Raw genomic sequence first — 21540 nt, 5'->3', positions numbered from 1 at the left:
GGTCACACACAAAGATCTGGATTAATTTTTAAGGAATGAATAAAACTGTACATAGCCCTAACGTACTTTTAACCCAGACCCATATGCCCTGCGGTTATGAAAAAACCACCCTTCTGCCAACATTACTGCAGCATTAGTGGCAAGGACAAGTGCCCACGGAGAGGACAGGTTCATGGCCTTCTCCAGCAGCATTCACACACATTGAAACTCGGCTTGCACCACGTACCTGCAGGTACCAGACTTCCAGCCACTTCAAATTCCCGCTGAGATGGACAGTGCAGAGCGGCAGAGCTGTGGGGCTGCTCAGGCAAAGCAAGCCAAGACTGCGATGGAAATACTGATGGAAGGCAGGATAAGAAGCGGTTGCCAATTTTGGTTACCCTCTGTTCATATCATAGGCTCCATGTCAGGCTAGGCTAGCAACCTATAGACCACATATGTAACTGCATCGTGGAACAGCTGAGTAAGGGAACTATTGAAAGGTTACTCACCATAGAGGAGGACAATAGTCAGATTGAGGAAGACAGTATAACCTTTATTATGTTTTTTACATTAACTTGCTAAGTTGGCCAAAAGAGTTGAGGAACAGCTTGCTAATGGCACAGAAAGTTGATTATGCGATCGTGGAGTGCTAGCAGCACTGAAGTAAATTAATAAAAAAACTGAAGCTCCCTGACAAGAGCACTGATACAAAGAAGTTAATAGAGGTTCCCACATCAAAGCCTCTTCCTTTGGGAGAAAAAAAGGCTTTAATAATTAAGATGTAACAACATAAGTATGTTCTTCATTGAAGAACCAGCGAAGTCTGAAGTGTCAGAAGAAGCCCTGCTCTTCCTCTTCTTTTCCAGAAGCACAACCCACAGATCAAAACAGTATCTGTGAATGTTGGCCCCTGCGACAGAAAGGATCTTGCACTGCTGAGCAAATGCGGGTATCTACCCAACTGCTAGAAATCAGACAAATGAGAAAAATGGAGAAATAGAGGAGGAAGAGGAACCCAAATCGCAGCAGGCTAGCTCAGCTCCCTGGTGTGCCAGACAGACTGACTCACTGAATCCAAGGCTGTAGGAGAAACAAACAAATTTGCATTTATTGAGGAAATCAGGCTTCCCAGGCCTAATAGCATACCTTAAGGGACCAACAAGAATGCACAATCATCCTTTTCTTTGTTACAGACATGGATTTCCAGATGAAAAACAAACAAAACGAAGTCAAACCATTAGAGGGTTAGAATGTAAGAGGACCTTTATAGATCTCTCTTTTAACCACTCAGTAAGGGCAGAAATAACTTGTCAGCTTTCCAGGGTGGAGGGAAGTTACTAGATGGCATCTGAACTCCTGACTCCCAAGATATTGTTCTGCTTGGACAAAGGTATGGTGAATAAGGTTTTTGAAGATACGGAATTATTGAAGATAGCCAGAAGTTTGTAGCTGGGAGGACAGGCAGGAAGATTTAACTATTCCAGCGGGCAGAAATAACAGACTAACGTTAATGTCAATAGCACAAAGACACACAGAGGCAGAAAGAGCCCCAGCTCCGTGTTCAAGGTACACCCCCTTAACACCAGCAGTGGCAACTTATATACAGCTGAAGTATCATGTCCTTCCCAAATGTCAAGTTGGTGCCCCTTGAATGACAGAGGCAAAGAGTTACAATTATTCTGAAAGCAGTTAGGGATAAATATCACCATAACACTTCCGTGTCTTCACTGACTCATACCCCTAACAGAAAGGGGTATAACATAGAGAAGACCAAGAAAGGTGATCAGAAATAGTAATAACCTTGGCAAGCAGCAATTAAAACTAGAATCTTCCCTTTCCCAGAAGGACATACAATGGAGAAAAAGATAAGAAACGTGATGTTAGGGAATACTGTTGAAAAGGTGAGTGAGAAAGGACCACCCATTTCCTTCAGGGACACATCCATGCTGCTCATCAGACAACAAGCGGGAGGCTAAAGGAAGGGTTTTCTCCACACCGCAGCTCAGCTCTGCCAGTTAGCTACACTGAGTATTAGACCCTAAGAATAGAAATGTTCAGAAAAGGTCAAACAGCAGCTACTGAAATAATGATACAAATGTACAAAAATATACACATATTCCATTTCATATACAAAATCTCTGCTACCAGCAATTATCAGAAATAACAGATCAGATTAGACAAGACATTGAGCTAAAGGCACCCTTGTGTTCTCCAGATAGTGTCGTTTACTACTGCATGCCAGTCCTCCATGCTTCCACAGTCCTGTGCACGCAGAGCATCTACTTTTAATCTGGCATGAAGAGAAACCAGTCCTAAAGTACACACACACATGCTCACACAGACATGCACCAAGCATCCTCCATTGCATGCTAGGCCAGAACTCAGACTTGGGCACACATGGTCCAGGAACTTAATTCTAAGCCTAGACCAAAGGTTCACATCATCATAGCTCACTCTAATCTAGTTTCTCAGGGTTATATACAGAAATATCCTTTATTAAAAAGGTATCAATAATAGAAAATAGGCATCCAATTGCTTCATTTTCACACTCAACCTCTTGGTCTAAGGAGCACGCACCCATGCTAACCCAGCACACACAAACATCCTACTACTGCTGCAGAAAAGTCATTCCAATGAACAAACCACCAATGCAACAGGCAGAGCTAGTCTGTTAGCTTGCTTTTGCCAGCTTGCACAGTCTCTTAACCCTTGAATAAGGACCAATAGTGTCATCAAACACAAAGGCCCACAGAACTCGAATCCAGGACTGGTGATGTGGGAGGTTATCGTAATATTCTGCTGCAATCTTCTTCACCTGGAAGGAGAAGAGAGAGAACGAGCTGTTTAGCTGCACAGTGTTGGGTGTGTTTCAGTCTTCACTTTCAGATCTGATAGCACAGACATAACCTGAAGTTGCTTGTTATTGCTTGTGAACTTCTGAAGTTCAGCCAAATGAGATGTATTTAAATACATTTAGGTACTTCTTAGCAGACTTCTGATGTAAGCGGTGCCTAAAATTAGGAAATTAGTGAAAGATGATGGATCGTTGCCTTCCATCAGAGCTATTTTCTCTCATTTCAGGAGTCTCTTTTCTACACAATGAGATGCCTAATCCACCTTATAAATTGCCAAGACTCCAACACACTGTATTTAAAGCCCTGTTGCCTAGTTGTAATACTTGTTTGCTGAGGTTTCCGGCCAGGAGAGAAATACCAGTTAAGAAAATCCCAGATGCAGCCTTGCCTTCACTTCATTGACTTTCCTCCATTCTGCTACCAAGACGGAAATCTGAGAGATGGGTTCCTGCAGCAGGCAGAGGAAATTGCAGGGGCAGCCTGTTCCCCTCAGTCTGGGATTAAAGAGTTGCAAAATTTGTTATTAGATCATGAGTCTAATAAAATTTCTTCCCTGCTACAAATCCCCAAGTTTTAAGACTGTCGCCATCAGAGAGGCATCATGCATCACCGGGGATGGGGCTTGTAGTGGGAGTAGGGCCAGAACCAGAGGACAGAGAGGTTTCAAACCTGACAGATTCCAGGGACTACAAGGATTCCCAAGTAGTCCCTGCTCCAGCTAGATGCTCTGCTTTTTGAACACACTTACAAAGAAGCAGAGCCTGTTAAACTATTGTAAACTTGCACATAAACTGTTTGGGCATGGTTTTATTATAGCTCCACCTCCTAGACAAACAAAAGCTCTGTTCTAGAGTAGTTTGTCTTGCTGGACAGCGTGACCTCTCTCTTTAAAAACCCTGCAGTTTTAAAGCCAGCTCTGCTGAATGCAGTACGGACCTCCAGTGAGGAGCAAAAGGGTGACACAGAAACTGTTATCCAGGAGGAGGGTCTCAGCAGCATCCCAGGTGTAACGGTGGAATCTCAACACAGCATTCAGACTGTTTGTGAAGAGGTAAGAATCCCAGCAAAAGTCAAATTACAAGCCAGTATGGCTCACTGCTAGTTACCTCGTTAATTCAGCTTCCTAGCAGACACTGCCCAGTAATGTACAAGCTCTGTTAAGATCTTTTACCTCTGTACCACAGCCCCTACATACCCCTCATGCTCCCTGGCATGGTAGCGCTGTGTTGGAGGTGGGAGATTCGGTTCAGGTCTGATTGTATTCTGCCTTACACTGAACACCTCTGATTTCCTACTAATTCCCTATATCCTGTTTTAAAGTGTTTGTCTGTACTTCAAATGTGGTTAATTTTCAATGGGATTCAGACAATCCCAGCATTTCCCATTACAGGTAGCTATTAATGGCTGGAAGAAGGGTGATTTCCAGGCATGGCGTAAGATGTCTGTAGATGCAGATTTAGTTCCCTGCGCTCCTTCTATAACCACAGCCAGAAATAATTTAATCTGGGTTTTGCATCCTCCCTTTTCCCAGCTGAGTATCTGAAATAGCCAGAGGATGAGAGGGAGGGCTGTTCAGACACTAGGCTCCCTTGAATGATAGCCACTAACGAGGCCTTACGCAAACACAAAGGGGGGGTCTCGGACACTCAGCCCCAAAAGCTTCACTCCAGCTCTGACATGGTCATTCCCTGGCACACTGGTGCTTACAGACCTTCCCTCCTGCCTCTGTTTCAGAAGTTCTGTCTGAAACTCAATTTGCAGCCATAATTCAGGCCTCACCTATACCAGCCAAGTTCGTATGGCAAGCCCCCCTTCCCCTCTTCCCCAGAACCCCCACATATCCCTTGCCCACAGGAACAGCAGCCTGAATCAGACCCCTTTTTCTCAACTATTTACATTATTCTACAGAGCTCCTGATCATGGTAGATTCTGACCACTACAAGGGCTTCAGAAAGTCTGTACTGCCCCTTGCTCATGGAAGCAGAGGGCTGGACACTCACAGAAGCTAATCCAGCTTCTAGGAACAGTGTCTCAGGCAGTGGCTGTGCCCTCTGGCACCAAAGGCTAACTAAAAACTACTGCAGTGACAAAGCAGGAAAAAACGTCTCAGAGAAGAGGCCAATAAACAGCCTGTCTATGTTCAGCCCAACAGATTCTGCACTTAGAGCAAACATGAGCAGCAGCATAGTCTGGGCATAGTGCTGAAGAGCTCAGGTGGACACAACACACAGGGTCTGGAAACTTGCAGTAAAATACATTCCGTGCACATATTCTGCAGTTGTATTACAGATCTAAAACAGGCACCTAGAATATAAGTATTATTTGATAATTAAGACGATTAACCAAAACACCCAGCAGTGAATTCTGAAGAAAGTCATACACACCATATTCTGGAAGCAGGGGGCTCGGTCAGGGCTGGCAAGCTGCTTGCCAGTATCAGGTGGTGGCAGAGTTACTGGCTCACCAAGCCTGTCTGTGTAGCACCTTCCTACAGGGTATGGTGGCAGCTCATTCTGAATGAGAAGGTCAGGATGGAAACCACAGGAGATGACCAGGGGCTTGCACTGGAGTGTGTTGCCCTCGATCAGCTGCAGGACAGTGACCCACACCTACACAAAGCGGTTCTTTTCCCTGCTTGGCTTTGTGCCCAGCAGCACCCTGTGCAGGAAGGCAGGCAGCACTTGCACCACCGGCAAGGTCCCCGTGCTCTGGGCAGAACCGCTGTAGGAGGTGTACAGAAACAATGCAGAGGAGAAAGTAAGCCACAATAAAATATTTGTGACAAAGCAATAGAGAAAAGGGAAAATTTAATGAATGCAGTTAGAAGGAGGACTTCTGAAGGATTTTCTTATGGAAAAGGCATGGAAGTTTGTTGGGTGCATGTTTGCCATCACATGGCAGGAAAGAATTTTAAAAGTGGTTTCTCTTTTGCAAGTTTCCCAACAAAAGCAGCTCATCTATTGTAATTTCTTTCAGCATCTCTATACCTAAACCAAAATTATCTCCTTCTTACCTACCAGAAAATCTGGGGCAGGGAGGGCAGAAAGTACTTGGGGTTTAATGCAGATTCCCTTCTAAATACAACATAAAACTCCATCTGTTTTTGAGGCTGGAAGAGTCATTCTCCCCGTTGCATTCTGGGTGCAGTACAAAACCTGCGGATGGCAGTTTCCAGGTAGCAAATTTTGCAGCCAGATCATAAATCATCTCAAAGGGGATGGCACTGTGACAGATTCCTAAATCCTGCTCCTGACTTCCCCCTCAAGCTCTGTATTGCATTGGAGATGATCCATCTGCTTCAATTCCTCCCTCCCTTCCTCCTTACAGATCTCAACTGTGAGTCTTAACTCATTGCTAGTTTGCGAATAGGATAACAAGAAATTGCAAAGTCTGAAAGAAACTTATTAGGCACTTGGCACCTGGTATATTGAGGCTTTTCTTCAAGTCGATCAAGGTGGTAGGTAAGAAATCACATCTTTTAGACTGAAACTTTGCTTCTGGTTTTGTGCTTGCAGAGCACAGCAACAAGACCCCAGTTCTACTCCATCGTATCCCACAGACACCAAAGTTAAATGCAAACTAGTATTTCACCACAGCTGTTACAGACCCTTTGTCCTGAGGCCATACAGAAGCTAGAGATCCTTATGAAAAGAAGCTGAAAAATTATGTTCAGAATGCTAGAAGGTATATTACAGAAGTTCCTCCTACAGTCCTTGACCAGCAGGGAGCACTCATGCTAGTCCTCCTGGCCATCATAGGGTTAATGAAATCTGCAATTCAAAACCGGCACATCTACCATTTTATCCAGTCTTGTCTGTCTAATAAATCTGGTTTCATACCATGTCTTTTTTCCTTTTCCCACAAGCTTAATGAGTAACTAGTTTGCCTCTGGTAACATTGCAGTTTTTGTTGAAGTTTGTAGGAAAAGCACAGAGTTCCTCTTCCTGTCCTCTCTCTCTCTCTCAGTATATTCAAGGGCTCAGATTATGAAGAATGGACCTTTTTACTCATTTGGTAAGCAATGCAATATTTTATAGTTATAAGGCTTCATGTAAAGAGTACTCTAGTCCTAAGTCTATAGTGGGGTTTTTTTGGAGCAGGTCCTTCATTATAATGTTAAATTTCATGGTCTCTTATGTAATCTCTCATTATACTAGTGGGACGAGTTCTTACTGCACACTCATGTCACTCATCTTTATTATCTATAAGCTTACAGCACAGCCTAATTCTTCCTCTTTCACATCTGTCACACTCCTAGGGTAAAGGTCTTTCCAGTGGCAAACACATTACTCAGAACATTCTGAATGACACACCTGTAACAAAGGACAAAGCTGAATTTATTTTTCCGATAAGCAAGCGGAAAAGCCAGTTACTTCCCAAGATTAAGATCCAGTTATTCTCTGATCCTATTTATCCCCTGCTCTCAATCACGCAGAAACCAAATAAAGATCTTTATTCCACTTTCTACTTGCCAATAATTAAAAATAAAAATAGCTGTACTGAGAGGTCATCCATATTACACAATTCAGCCATTAGAAGCTCAAGTGCCTCAGAGACTGGATCTGAAAAAACTGGACCTTTGCTAAGTGGAGAATTCCCTGGGAGGTTAAGCAGAAGAGAGCAAGGGCAGATTCCTACCCCTACCTATTATGAAGTTCAAACTCTAAAGCTACCCATAGAGGATCTGTCCCCTTATCTCCTTCCACCAAAGCAGCAGAGAACTTTTCAATTTGCAGAAAAGAATAACCAACTGGTTTTAATGGACAAAGGATTTTCTACAGTAACTGTTTTGCCAAGGGCTGCCTAATAGATTATTCACTTGTAATGGATCACTCATCAAAGACTCAAAGTTTTCCATCCAGTTCTGTCAGGCAACAGCGACTGACAAGCCTGACATCCCCCCCCACCAGCAGCGCAAGTCTCAGTTGCCCAAGAGCTGGAAACACATGAACACGAGCACATGAAATTCAACTAATAACTCTATCCTCTTTACACAGGAGGGCAGACACTTCCAGCTGCTGCACTGCCTTGAGGAATTGAGGCTCAACTATTTGTGGTGTGGGTGGGGAAGAGCTTTCCAGGTCTCAATCAGGTCTGGAGCAACAGTCCCAGCAAGTTCAATTAGTCACTCACCTCCCTTGTGTAAGATAGAGCCCTAAACTCCTTCTCTTCTTCTATTTGCATTTCAGTAATCTAAGTATCTAAGCCTATCTAACAAGTTTGAACATTTGAAACTGAAGTTAAGCTCGTGCACTTCCCGGCTGAGCTATGGGGTGTATCACAATGGGAGTGCCTGAGAGGAGAACTTCACATGTGAGCGTGGGCTGCTTAACCAGCAACTCTGAACCCCACCAGGAATGGCCAGCTCCTCCAGGACAGGCCTCCAGCAGTAAAGGAGGTGTGTTAAAACAGAACTGCTGGTTATACAGCGGCAGCCCACACTCTTCTACACCACAAGAAAATCTCCTCTTGTTTTGAATCTCTTCTCAGACAGTGTTTCTGTGATGAAGAACATTGACCCATAAAGCAGGGTTTGCCTGGATATACCACCATAACAGTAGTACCTGTTGTGGCAGTAGTGGGGAGGTCACAGCTCCTGAACCTCCAACCCCTCAGCTCTGCCTCCCCCTCATGAGGATGCTGCAGTAGCAGCCCCCAACTGTGCATCAGACCAGAGACAGAAGATGTTTCCTTTCCTCCATGCCAGAGGATTTGTATGTAGGAGTAACACTTCGAAGTCACGTACCTCTAACCTGTGAGCACCTGCTGAGGAACCCTTGTGTTTAAACGCAGAAGAGCAGCTACATACCTGGAGGGAAACTGAAAACCATTCCTAGACACCTGGGCTTTGCAAATTTGATTCCCACAACTGATAAAATGTAAACAAAAAGGGCCTTGACTTTCAAAAGAGGAAAGCCACAGCACTTTCCCAATGACAGATCAGGCATCCTCGGTTTCTGTGGGTGGGGCAGCAGAGCTGAAACAGGTCATGTAGAGTGGGGCTTTATTTTCTAGTGCTATTTGTGTCAGGCTGGAACATGCCCCGATACTTATGCCATCTCAAAAACAGAAAGACTTTTTTTTTATGTTAATCAAGCAATATAGTTAGCAGATTGATCATCAGACAAATTTCAAGTAGTAACTGCCACCTGCCTCACTTTAGACAGCCCTTTAAACTTCCCAAGAGATGAAACCTGGTGGCTAAGGGAATGAAATAGAGAAATTCAGAGCACTGTGGAGGATTTTATCATGCCAAAAGTATTCCTCAAGCCCTCTGAGGCTCAGATGTTCTTATTTCCATCAAATAAACTGTTACAACCATTTGGCAGCCATTTCTCTCCATCTCCTGCTTAAAATGAAAGAATTAGAAACAAATTCAAAAAGCGCTTTTTTTTCCTTTTAAAATAGATCTGTTGCTATGATTTGAAGTCATTTCTTTGAGACAGTTTAGCAGCTTTTATAAAAATCCAATTCACTAGTGCTCATGCCATACTTACCATCGGCAATCTGCAGCCGGGAATGCTGGGGAAGTCATGATGCTCCATGTGGTAGCCTACATTAAAGGTGAGCCAATTCAGAGGCCCATAATAAGAGTATGTCTCATACCCTTTTAAAAACATGTAATGTTCTGCTATGAAGTGCCCAGAAATGGGATGCAAACCCATGCAAAGAATTGAGCCTGCTATTAAGTAAAAAATAGGTTTGAGCCCCCAAAAGTAGTAAATTAAAAGGTCTATAGAAAACTGGATGAGAGCGTTAAAAATTTCCATCCGTGTAATTGCTTTGGGGTTCACATACAGTGGTCTCAGACTGTAGAACAGAGGTTGGAGGAAAAGCCAAAGCAGTTTCCGAAGCGGTGTACAGAAGAACCAGCCTTCAAAGTCTGTAGGAATATCCACATCCAGGCTGTCCCCACCAAGGTACCGATGATGGTCAATGTGGTATTTCTTGAAGGAGGCAGAATAAGGGATGCCAATTGGCAAGTTGGCAAAGACTGCAAACCATCTGTTCCACTTGGCCTGCTTGTTCCCAAAGGCGACGTTGTGTGAAATATCATGGATGGCTAGGGTCAGAGAATGGTTGACACAACCCCCAAAAGCATAAGCCCAGAAGAAAATCCATTTCCAAGACAAGTCTTTCACCAGGTAGCAGGCTAGAAACTGCGTGAAGACCATTCCAGATACAATCCACTTTAACTGTGGATCCGGTCCCATCAAAGCCTTGATCTCTGGATACTTTGCTAAAGAGTAAAATGCAGAGAAAAATCTCATTAGATCACAGTTAGGTAAACATAACCACCACTGGTCTGAGCGGTGATGTCTGAGGCCCTGTTTTCACAAAATGGCAATTCCAGAGCAGGACTGCCGCTACAGTGAGAGCTTTACTGAGTCCATTCCCACTTCCAGCATCATGTCCAATTGTGATTGATATAGGCACATATATTGGGACATATACAAAATAATTACCCCAATGGTCAATATGTGGCATCACGTGCCTTTACAACGATGAGCATTAGTATGCCAAAGCCCACCAGATTTAAGCTCCAAGAAGTACCTTCTGTCAAATTTTTAACTCCTTTTTTGTTTTGCCCAGTCCAGATGCTGTTCTCCACAAAAGGGTTACAACTGCCTGCTTTGTAGCCTTTTTTACACTGTTGCTTCATACATACTAGCAGAAGAAAGAGGGCTGACCAACAGGCTCACCAGGTTTTGCTCTGTGGGTAAATGACAAATGCAGCATTAAAAAAAAAAAAATCCTAAGTATTCTGAGTGTTCACCAATGCTTACAACATGTGCAACTCTTTGCAGATGGTAACATCGCAAGAAAGTCAGTAATATTATCAGGAATTTGTAAGACACCAAATTTCTCTCTGCTCCCAAGTCACATACCAAAACCAGGTACAAAAGTCACATGAGTAATCACACAACAGCTTCATGTGGCCTCACAAACACTGCAATACAGCATCAGAGAGACACGGGCTAGGCTGGCCAGGGCTGACAGCTTACAGAGCTTGGGTTCCACTGGCCTTTCTTTTGCCCTTTTAAGAGAAAGAAAATACGCAGAAGCACCATTTATCTTCTAGGTGCTGTTCATTGCTTCAGGTCGCTTCTCTACAAACCTACACTTCACACATCCAGTATTAACTTGCACATGAATTTTATCACTGTTTTATGGCTTTTACCCACCTGCTGGTCTCCCTCCTTTAACTCATACTCTGCATTTCTCAGTAATTACAGCTTACACAGGTAAAACTGTGGGACAAGTCAGTCATTCTGAACCCTGAGGTTACACAGTGTGCCCCCTGTAAGTTTGATAGGCCCATTTTATGAATAGAAAACTATCATCCGAGTGTCACAGTATGATACCATTGCAGGAAAATCAGATTATAATGATTTTCACCTAGGCAGCTGTATATACTATAAACAAATACTGGAGACAATACACCCAACTTCATGTGACCTTGCAAGCAGTGGCAGGGACTGAGTGCAGGATGCAGAAGGGCTTTTACAGAAGCGAGCCCTGAGAAGTTTGCAAAAATTCAAAGACTGAGCACTGCTTAAGAAAGCAGGTTGTTGTAGTCATGCTCTGCAACCATTCCAGCAACTTCTGAGCCTGTTGGCCAACTTCAACCCAGCTTGACAGAGGTTAGAGACAATGAAGATTAGAAAAACGCTGCAGAAGATGATGAGAAAAGAGGCATTCTTGATTCTTCCTCTTCTGAGGACAAGGGGGCAAAAATCATCATGAGGAGTATTCAGGCAAGAGAGAGATTTTCCAAGTGGTGGGCCAGCTCTAATAAAAGTTAACACCTTTCTAAAGTCAGCCAAACTTTTTGATAAACATCTCTGGAAAGCACAGGGCTTTTCTGTTTTGCTGTTTTGGTTTTGTCCTTGTTTTCACAATTTTTGAAATTAAAGTTTTCACCCTAGAAATGCTAACATGCTAGAAATTGTTCTCGGGTACCTAGACAGGTACCAAAATTTTTACACAAAGTGCTGGGATACCCACTCTAAAGAATAACTTGATATAATGACCTGGTCAGAAAATATGTTACAGAAATACAATCTTACGTAGCTTAATGTCCTGTTTAGGGGCATCTGTCCAAAACCCAGAAAACCCTTTAATAAATTTCCAGTCATGCAGTTGGTAAGTATAAGTTACTGCAGTCACCACAAGAGATGATGTAACACAACCAAATCTGTTCCTCAGCCCGGTCAAACTAAGGCCACTTTGAACAAAAATGTGTTAATGGGATGGGAAAATAAGAGCTGCTTTATATTGTAGTTTAAGAACAATGAAAGTTTTTGACCTATTTCTTTTCACAGCAGCTAACAGGGATTGCAGATTACATTTAATAGGTTTCAGAGTAGTAACCAGCAAGCAGCAGCAACACAGGTAGGTTGCATTTATCGCCAGTGACAGCTATTAAGTAACTTGCTAGGGTTTAATATTAAATTCAACACATGATTAACTCCTCTCCAACAGTATATTTTTGCATACTAGTTAAACCACAATACTGTGTCTGTTTATCATTAATACTGATAAAACCTTCCTGTTTCCATGGCATGGAGAAACCTCAGGGAGGCTGAGAGGTGGGGCTGCTAGGCTCACTAGAAGCCCCGCAGGTGGAATAAGATGGCAGAGACCTTTCTGTTCAGGAGTGCTCCACATGCAAAGTGTTGAACGCTGACCCTTTCAAAACTTGAGGCCAAGGACTCTTCAGTGAAACACATTTAACTCAGATTAAGCGATCCTGATGACTGCAGTTTATATATAGCACGCTGACACAAAGATGTGACAACATAAGTATCTCATTTTTCTTCCATGTTCATGCTTTGCAGTTAGCTGAACAAATGCTGGCAAGGCAACACTGAGCACTTACAGTCAGAAAACCTGGACAACCCTGTAAGGCTGCTGTGACAAGTGTCTGTAGGTGCTGCGCAAACCAGACATCGGCCATCTGCATGTCCCGAAGGCAACAGAGAGTCAGAGACAGGGCTACTGTGCAGGGCCGAACCAGGAGCCACAAAGGACTGTCAGCCACACGGTAATGACCACCTTCATCTCCTACACATTAGACTTGGAGAAGTAAACAGACACCTACTCTCCACTCTTGAGACTGCTAGAGTTTCACACTATAAGGCATCTGAGCAGATAGTTTCATCATGCTGCTCTTCCTGAATTGCTTCCATTATGGTCTTCCTGGGCACTTTTCCATTATAAAAGTGATGAGCTTCTATATGGCCAGAGTCCATTGCTTCCCAATAAGCACTGGGTCAGGACTAATACATGATGATGGGCATAAGATGTAATCTATAGTGAGCTCTTCATTATGCATAATCATGGCATACAGCAGGCAGAGGAATAGGAGGCGGAGGGGGGGGGAACACAAACAAGCCATCATTCAGCCCTTCTAGATAAGGAGGGGAGGGGTGCAGACCCCACAAGTTAACATGACCACACAGGAGTGAAATTTGCCTTTTACAGTCCACCGGGACCAGGAGAGCTCCAGCTACTCTGATGTCTCCAGAGCACATTCTCCAGCTTCTAGCTTACTGAGAAAGCCTGTTAGCTCGGCCCAGCAGACAGCTTATCCACATGTGCTGCTTCTAGTCGTCCAAACTGAGCCACGCTCCTGCCGTTCGGAGCACGGGGATACCGGTACAGTTGTGCAGCAGTGCAAAAGCATGACTTTGTCTCCAAGGTCAGCGCACTGCAAAAGCAGTGCAGGCACTTTAGTACAGTAGGTAGATGTAGTTAACAATTCTGCCCAGTCAGCTCCACGGTCTCTATGCCATAACTTCAGAGCAGCTGAAATCTGCACTGCTATGGTGAAAGCTAGCATTTCCCCACTGGTACCACTGTGTGGACGAAAGAACAGCAGTCAAGAGAGAACAAACACTACAAGTATATTTTCAGAAGCATTCATGATTCTGAAACAACTCATTTACTGAATTGACATTTCACAGAGATCATTCCACTGCTGTGTGTAAGCATCAGTCACCTTTCTAGAGGCATGCCTCACTCTGAAACACTGCTGACAAATTACCCTGACTACGTATATTTTCCCAGGAGCACTCACCATAGCCCTACAGTGATCCTCAGTTAGGGCTGGAGTAATTGTTCCTGGAGAAGCTGCCAGTTGCTAGGTCCTGATGTTCCTCCTCCTCAGGAGATGGGAAATCCCTTGTTCCAAACCCTCCCTCATCCTCTGTTCCCACTGACAAAGTTCCTGAGATGACTCAGGAAAGACCCAGTTACACCTCAGTGACAGCACCAGACACAATTTCTCACTGATGTAACACCCATACTTAGCTCTTGCACATTTCAGCATACATGGGATTTGGATGTGGGCAAGAGCAGGAGCCATCCACAAACACAGAGGTGATGGAGGTTTAAAGGAGCAGCAGCCCTGCCCACATCCACAAGAAGCTAGTAGTAACAAGAGAAGAATTTTTTTTTTTCATCTTCCTTTATCTTGACCACAAGTGCAGCATACAGGTATAGTCAAAGTAGAGATACTACTCAGTATAAGACTTTAGAAGGCCTGTTAAAGAGAAGGGGTGGGGGGGGAGCGGAGAAGATCTCTGTGATGCTGCTGTCCTGGACTATGTTCTATTGACTGTAAGTTCCTGCCAGAACGAATAAGAGACACCAGGCACAGGCTGTTAGCTTTACTACCCCTTGCCCTATGCTGGAGCTGCTATTCATACAAAAAAAAAAAAAAAAAAAAAATCAAAACAAAAGAAGTCAGTTTGCTGACATGATAGTGTTTTTCCTTTTAGCAGCTCAGCTCATGAACATGCTCATGAGCAGCACAGCACACTTGAGTTCTCAGTACAGGAAAGACATGGACCTGTTGGAGTATCCAGAGCAGGGCTACAAAAATGATCAGGGGATGGCACACCTCTCCTGTGAGGAAAGGCTGAGAGTTGGAGTTGTTCAGCCTGGAGAAGGGAACGCTCCAGGGAGACCTTACTGTGGCCTTTCAGCACTTAAAGTGGGCTTATAAGAAAAGAAAGATGAGGATAGACTTCTTAGCAGCGCCAGTCGCAATAGGTCAAAGCGTAATGGTTTTAAACTAAAAGAGGATAGATTTAGACTACATGTAAAGATTTTTTTTTTTTTTTTTTTTTTTTATGATGAGGGAGGTGAGACACTGGAACAGGTTGCCCAGAGAGGTGGTAGGTGCCCTATCCCTGGAAACATTCACGGTCAGGTTGGACGGGGCTCTGAGCAACCTGATCTAGTTGAAGATGTCCCTGCTCATTGCAGGACTAGATGGTCCCTTCCAACCCAAAATATTCTATGATTAATTCAAACCATACATGAACCAGTACACAGGTAGACATAGGTCAACGTGCATGACAAAAACTTCTGGCTTTGCAGAGTCTCCTGCCCCCTCCAGTATGTAAACTAATAAGAAACCTTTTTGGCCCAGCTAACTACACTCAAGTTTTACACATCCACTGTGCAAGTGCAAGGGTCTTAATCTTCTATTTTCCACACACAAGCTCCTAAATGCCTTTGTGCTAGCTGGTGCAAGGGAGCTGGGTCACTCAGAAGTGGCCATCAGAGGCAAAGCACCACAGTGGTGCCACATTGCTGGTGCAGAGATGGATGATGCCTGAACCTCAGTATGACAGCAGCTACGATCTGTTTGGTTTTGCTTGTGTATCAGCTGGTTCAGAGTAAAGAGAGGTAGGAACGCTAAGAAGAGGGCTTCCAGCTCCCTCTGAAACAAAAACCTGCAACATGGTGTAAGCTGAAGCCTTCAGTTGCACTTAATACATTTTCAGCAGAAGACCACAAGTGCCTAAACCAGTGACTTTCTGCCCATGTGATTTATTTTATAGATGACGCCCACAGGGAACTGGTGTGAGCACTGAGATCGCAGCTATTCTGAATGTGCTGATCACAGAACGTGCACATCAGTGACAGCACTGGGCCCACATACTGCAGCATAACGGGAAACAAACTCAGTTTCTTTGCCAGAAGCATACATAGTTCAGAGCTTTGATTTCAGCTGAAAAGATATGCATCTTGCACACTTCAATAGGTACAATGTATCAGAATTTTCATAAATGTGGGGTTTAAAGAGGCAACAGAAGAGTCAGCTGGAAGAAACAGAAGACTAATCTCTAAAGAAGTGGGCAGAGCTGGAAGTTATTACACTCAGATTGGCTAAATGTAAAATAAAATGGATTTTGGTTTTTTACTTTGTTCTAGCTCCCCCACCCCATAACCTAACACCTCAGCCTTTCTACAGGATAAAGCACATAGAAAACACTTGCACCATCTCCACTCCAAAATGACTTGCCAAAGAACCAATTCTTAATTATTCTTGGATGTTAGATCACATTCAGATGCTCATAGCCTACCCTGAGCAACCTTGATTAAGCCCACATCCTCAGGAGTAAACAAGTGCTTCCCTAAGGATCCTGAGAGGCAAGACATCTTCTGACCAACCTACAGTAATTTTATAAAGTTAGATCCAACCCAGAGCACAAATAAGATCTCATTCTTTCCATCCCATAACATATTGTTCACTTCTTGCATTTGGAAAACTATTCACAGGTGAAATGACCATTCATTGTGTGCTTATAGCGTTACCAGCATCTGAGCAATGATTTTTTCATCTTCTCTCAGGACCAAAAAAACACCAGTACTTCCCACTGTGGAAGACCATAGCTCTCAAAGTGTTCAACCCAACAGACCCTTACTGCCACTAAAGTAGAAATTCTATTTCTACTAGAAGTAGATACCCCCTCTATATTATACCCCATGTTACAGCTCCTTCTAATAGCACTTGTGTAATTATACGGCAAGGATAAGCAGATCCAGACAAAAAAACCCAAAACTTTCCTCCATTGGATTAGTTTCCAGCGAGGACTTTCCGTAACACAGCTCACTGCAGCATTACACCAACCTCAGTCCTGACACAAGACAGTAACAGGCTTTTCATACAAGAGGGTGAGAGAACAGCAATGAAACAATTCAATTTCATAAACTGAAAAGCATGAATAATGCCTTCAGGAACATGATTAAAATGATCAGGGCCAAAGCGCCAGCTTGGCAACAGATCGCCGCTGGAACTTCGAAGCAGTTGGCACCTAGACAGCACCAAGCACAAGCTACATTTTAATAGCTGAAGTCCAAGAGGAAGATACTACAAATAGATAAAAGAGAAAGTATCACCTCTCCCTTGTGCAAAATGTTGATGTATTTGCTGGTATAACTATAGCCATTTGGAATCACATCCCTAGTAGGTTGGTTCACCTAGTGCAACAGTGTCTTGCCGTAAGTTAGCTTCCAGCCAGCCCAGCTGATACACACGGCTCACAGCTCTGCTGCTCAGAGAAGCCATGGATGCCCCAATGCTGGAAGGGTTCAAGGTCAGGCTGGACAAGGCTTTGAGCAACTTGAGCTAGTGAAAGATGTCCCTGCCCATAGCAGAGGATTGTACTCATCAGTTATCATTCAGACATATTGTCACGGACTACAAAAATCTTAGACACCTCGGCTCCTAACTCTCAAGCCAGGACATACAACTTTGTGACTGACCATTAGTATCTCTTAGTTGCTCTATAAGAACATAGTGGACCAACAGCTTTTGGCAACACCCCCTTACGTAGAAAGAAACTGCCTTATATGTTTATCAGTTTGCCCATATTTTTTTCCTAATGGATAATTTCAATTTGCATTTAAATCCAACTAGCCATGCCTGAGACTAACATTTCAAAAAGCTGCAGCCTGAACAGAAAACAATCAAGTTTCAGTGCTTAGCAACTAAATCATTAACCTATTGGGAAGAAAATACTTCCTTTACCAGCATGGAATGCTGTCCCCAAGGCACTGCTATATACAAAAATGTAAAATATGTAGATATTTACAGATATTTGTTCATACGTATGTAAGATTCTTACAGCACGCTTCAGCTCAATAGGCACTAGACACTTTGGTAAGTACATACTCTAGGTACCAGGGGTTTGCTGACCCTCAGGCTTTGAATAATATAGTGATGTTCATTATACCAATATATTATGGGATATCATTACAGTTTCAATAACTTTTGGTAACACTTTGATATCTGTGACACTAGCCTCATGATCCATTCTGCCTTGTCAGACACAGACTGCTCTGCCCACATCTTCCATGTCTCTCTTTTGATGTTGTATTTCTCCATGACCTTACTTCTGCTCCCACAGCTGGGGCAGGGGGGCTGCGAGGAAAGAGGCAGACCTTGATTCCAATTGTTAGTTCCGAGTCCAAAGAGAGTGGGGGCAAACCTCTGCAAGTATGCAGTTGAAACGTCCTACAAAGAGTTTGCTGCAGCAAGGGCAAGGCAGCACTCCCATCACTCCATTACCTCCTTACAACACAACTTCATCACAGTTTGCAGTCCCCACTCTACAGCAAGATCAGGAAAGCAAGAGATTCGGTAAGGGAGAGATCACCATGCACACTCCTACCTGTAGCCTTCCAAAACATAGTTCCTTTGACCAAAAGGATGAGTAACATGACACCAAGAAGCATCATTTTACATAATGACATCTTTTGACTCTCTATCATGATTACACAGTAAAATAATTATTATTTTACTGGATATAATTCAAACCTGCACCAGGATATTCCACCACTGCAATTATACTGGAAATGTTTTTGTAATTTACATTAACCATGGATTAAATATATCAGATTGTGGAGGAGTTAAAAAACTACACCCAATTATCATAGACCCTGTGCAGCACCTCAGCCATAAGCTCAGTGCCTTCCTTTATAAAAGATCTTTTAAAACTTTATCCTACTCATTAGAGAAGGAAAAAAGAAACCCAAAACAACAAACCAACCGAACAACCCAAATTAAAAAAACAAAAACAAAACCAACCAAACAAAACAAAACAAAAAAAAAAAAAAAAAAAAAAAAACAAACCAAACACCGGGGAAAATAAGTTCTTTATTATAAAAATGTTGAAAATATATTCTGCAACAATTCTGAATTCCTAGCTCTTCTCAGCAACCATCTTCAGAGAAGCCCAAACCCCCAAGCCAAAAGCCAAACCCTCCCAACTCACATGCATACTCGTGCAGGCTGCATGCACCTGCAGCGGGCACTTCCCACCGCTCCCTGAAGCGCCCACCCGCATCCCCGCTTACCGACGGCGCTGCCCGGGCACCGGGAGGACCCGCCCGTCGGCGTGCTCCCAGCCGCCCCCCGGGCCCGCAGCGCTGCCGCCCACCGCGGGCCCCCGCCGGCAGCTGCCGCCAGCCCCGGCCGAGCCCGTGCAGCCCCGGCCGAGCCCGTGCAGCCCCGGCCACCGCCCGCCCCGCCATGTCAGCCCGCCGCCGCCGTCCCTGCCGCCCGGGGAACCCCCCAGCCGCCGGCGCCCCCCGCCGCCTCCGGAAGGCGGGGCGGCCCCGGGAGAGCGGCGCCCCCCGGGGAAAACATCCCTGCGAGCCCACCGGGCTGCAGCCCCCGCCGCCTGGCCGGTGCCCCGAGCCGCTCTCGGCACCCGCATCGGCGGCACCTCTGCCCCGCCCGCCCCTCCCCGTCCAGCGGTGCTATCCAGCCCGGCTGCCCGCCCCGACGGCGGCCGCTTCCGAGCCCCTGGACGTACCCAGGATCTCCTTCCTGCGCTGCGTGTGGGGCTGCTCCGTGTAGACCCACTCGAAGTCCCCCGCGGGTGACGCGGTTGCCCATCGCTCCCGCCGCGCTGCGGGCCGCTCCGCGCTGCCCTTATAGCTGCGCACCCGGCGGAGGGGCGGCCCCGCCCGTGCCCGTGCCCCCGCCCCGCCGGCTGCCTCTCGCCTGCGGCGGGCACCGGGCTGCGGGGGAGCCGCGCGGCGCCGCTCGGGTGTGCGGGCGACGGGGAGCTACAGAGCCCCCCGGGCTGTGCAGGGGCGGGCCGGGGATGAGAGAGCCTCGGGGGGGACCACCGAGGTTCACCTTGCCGTCGAGGCCCGGGGGCAGCCGGGAGAGGTGCGGGGGGGGGGGGAGCGGCAGTTTGCAGGGCGGCGGGACCCCCACAGTGCCGGTGCCGGCCCACCGGGGCTCAGCGCAGCCACTCCGGCCGTCCCTCGTGGGCCGGTCTCAGGGCGCCCACCGGCGCTGCAGGGTGGTCCCCGGGCACTTGCAGACGATGCTTTTGGGAAGCAAGGGCAGCCCGAACGCCACACACCCAGCGCCACAGCCCTGGGCATAACGTGGCTCGGAGCAAAGCCCAGCCACCTGAGCCCCTCCCAGGGCTGGGAGACCTGGGACGGCGCGGAGATGACCAACGCCTGCCACACATTTCCCTGGCGCCCTGCCAACCCCTGCGTGAGCTGTCCCGGGAGCATCAAGCTCTTGGCTGGGTCGTGCTTCGCTCCTGGGAATCTGCAGCCCATTTCCCAGTGCGGCACCATCTCCGTTGCTAACAAAGCCAGGCAAAGGATTTGCTAACCTTAAAACTAAGGTAACCTTGCTACCCTGCCTAGCCTCTCTGATTCACAGGGAGAGGAGTTACACGGTGATGTTTCTCCACATGCAGAACCCAAAATTAAAGTGCTGCTCTTGTTCCCATTATGCCCTTTCATAAGCCCATGCCTGACCCACTGTCAGTCTTCAGTGTTCGCTGTCCCTACTATTACTCCTTCCACCACCACCACCCCATTTGGATCAGCTCCACTTTTGGAAGACAATTTTGTTTCATTCTGTTTCAATATGAATCTCTCTAGCTCCCTCCATACTCCCTCACCCTTAAAAACACCGATCACAATTGGATGTTAAAAGAGGTAAAAAAGCAGCCTTGCAAATGTGAAATGTAAATATTTTTCAGCAATAATTTCTGATTTTTACCTGCAAACATTGGCAATACTATCACCTCTTACTTTAACTATTTAAGATTTCTTGGTAGCACAGTTTCATGAAATGCTATGGGTTAAAAACCACCAACCAAGCAACCCCCAAACCCTTCCACTTGACTGCTAGAAAGTTTTAGGAGGCTTTTTTGATATTTTTTTTTTCCCCTGAAGTGGTGTAAATGTGAACCCTTAAATGCTTAAAGGTCCAAAGCAGGCTGAGTGGAAGGAGTATGGTGTAAAGGTAAGCAGCTTTACCCCAAGCAGGAGCAGGAGTTTACCCACTTTGCTCTTATGGGTCAGCTCTCTCTAAGTACAATGGTTTCTTCCTCCTTGCCCCAGCACAAGGTTGGTTCTCCCGTAAAGTTGCAGGGCCCAACCTAGTTAATGGACTGTTAAACCAAGTTAAGGTTATTACATGTTTCCATAAGGAATGAATTGTTCAGAGAGCAGATGCATCAGTATCTCAGCCTAAACCTTTAAGTGGCTCAAATGTTTTGCCTTGTTGACAGTATCGGTGGAGAAGCCAAAGACAACATGAAGGTGATGACACCCTTCTGTCACTTCCTGCTCAGGAGTGCTCAAGGTGACTAAAAAAGCAAATTAGTGGGGCAGTCCATATAGTTGTAAAGAAAACAAATATGACTTCATCCCCAATAGTTAATCCAATAGGCTAATGCCATTGCATGTAGTAAGTTACACATGGAGAGTTAAGTATCTCCTTTGCAGGCACCGGCATTGTCTTCATGTGGCTTATTACCATAGGTTCAACGTGACCACATGAGAAGAACAGAAAGCTTTTCTGTCTCCAGTGAACTGGCATCTCTTTTTAAGGATAGAATTTCACGCTTTATATTTCTAT

The 21540-nt window shown here is 45.3% G+C and overlaps 1 protein-coding gene and 1 long non-coding RNA gene across 3 annotated transcripts; one reads left to right on the top strand and one right to left on the bottom strand.

The window, feature by feature from the left end:
* Positions 1-514: 514 nt before the first annotated feature.
* DEGS2 (delta 4-desaturase, sphingolipid 2) lies at positions 515-19539 on the bottom strand. The gene is given in 4 exon segments (XM_040600399.1): positions 515-2797; positions 9335-10077; positions 19457-19517; positions 19519-19539. Coding segments are annotated over 4 exon segments (969 nt in total). The 3' UTR covers positions 515-2653.
* On the top strand, positions 3775-16053 carry LOC121091130. 2 transcript variants are annotated; one of them, XR_005828829.1, is made up of 3 exons: positions 3775-3888; positions 12680-12885; positions 15695-16053. It is a non-coding gene; the product is annotated as an uncharacterized LOC121091130 (long non-coding RNA). The 2 variants fall into 2 exon arrangements; XR_005828830.1 differs by lacking the exon at positions 3775-3888 and adding an exon at positions 6768-6851.
* Positions 19540-21540: the final 2001 nt, after the last annotated feature.

Source organism: Falco naumanni, chromosome 7 (assembly GCF_017639655.2).
Source record: "Falco naumanni isolate bFalNau1 chromosome 7, bFalNau1.pat, whole genome shotgun sequence".
Classification (NCBI taxonomy): Eukaryota; Metazoa; Chordata; class Aves; order Falconiformes; family Falconidae; genus Falco; species Falco naumanni.
This window is presented reverse-complemented; position numbering and strand designations above follow the sequence as displayed.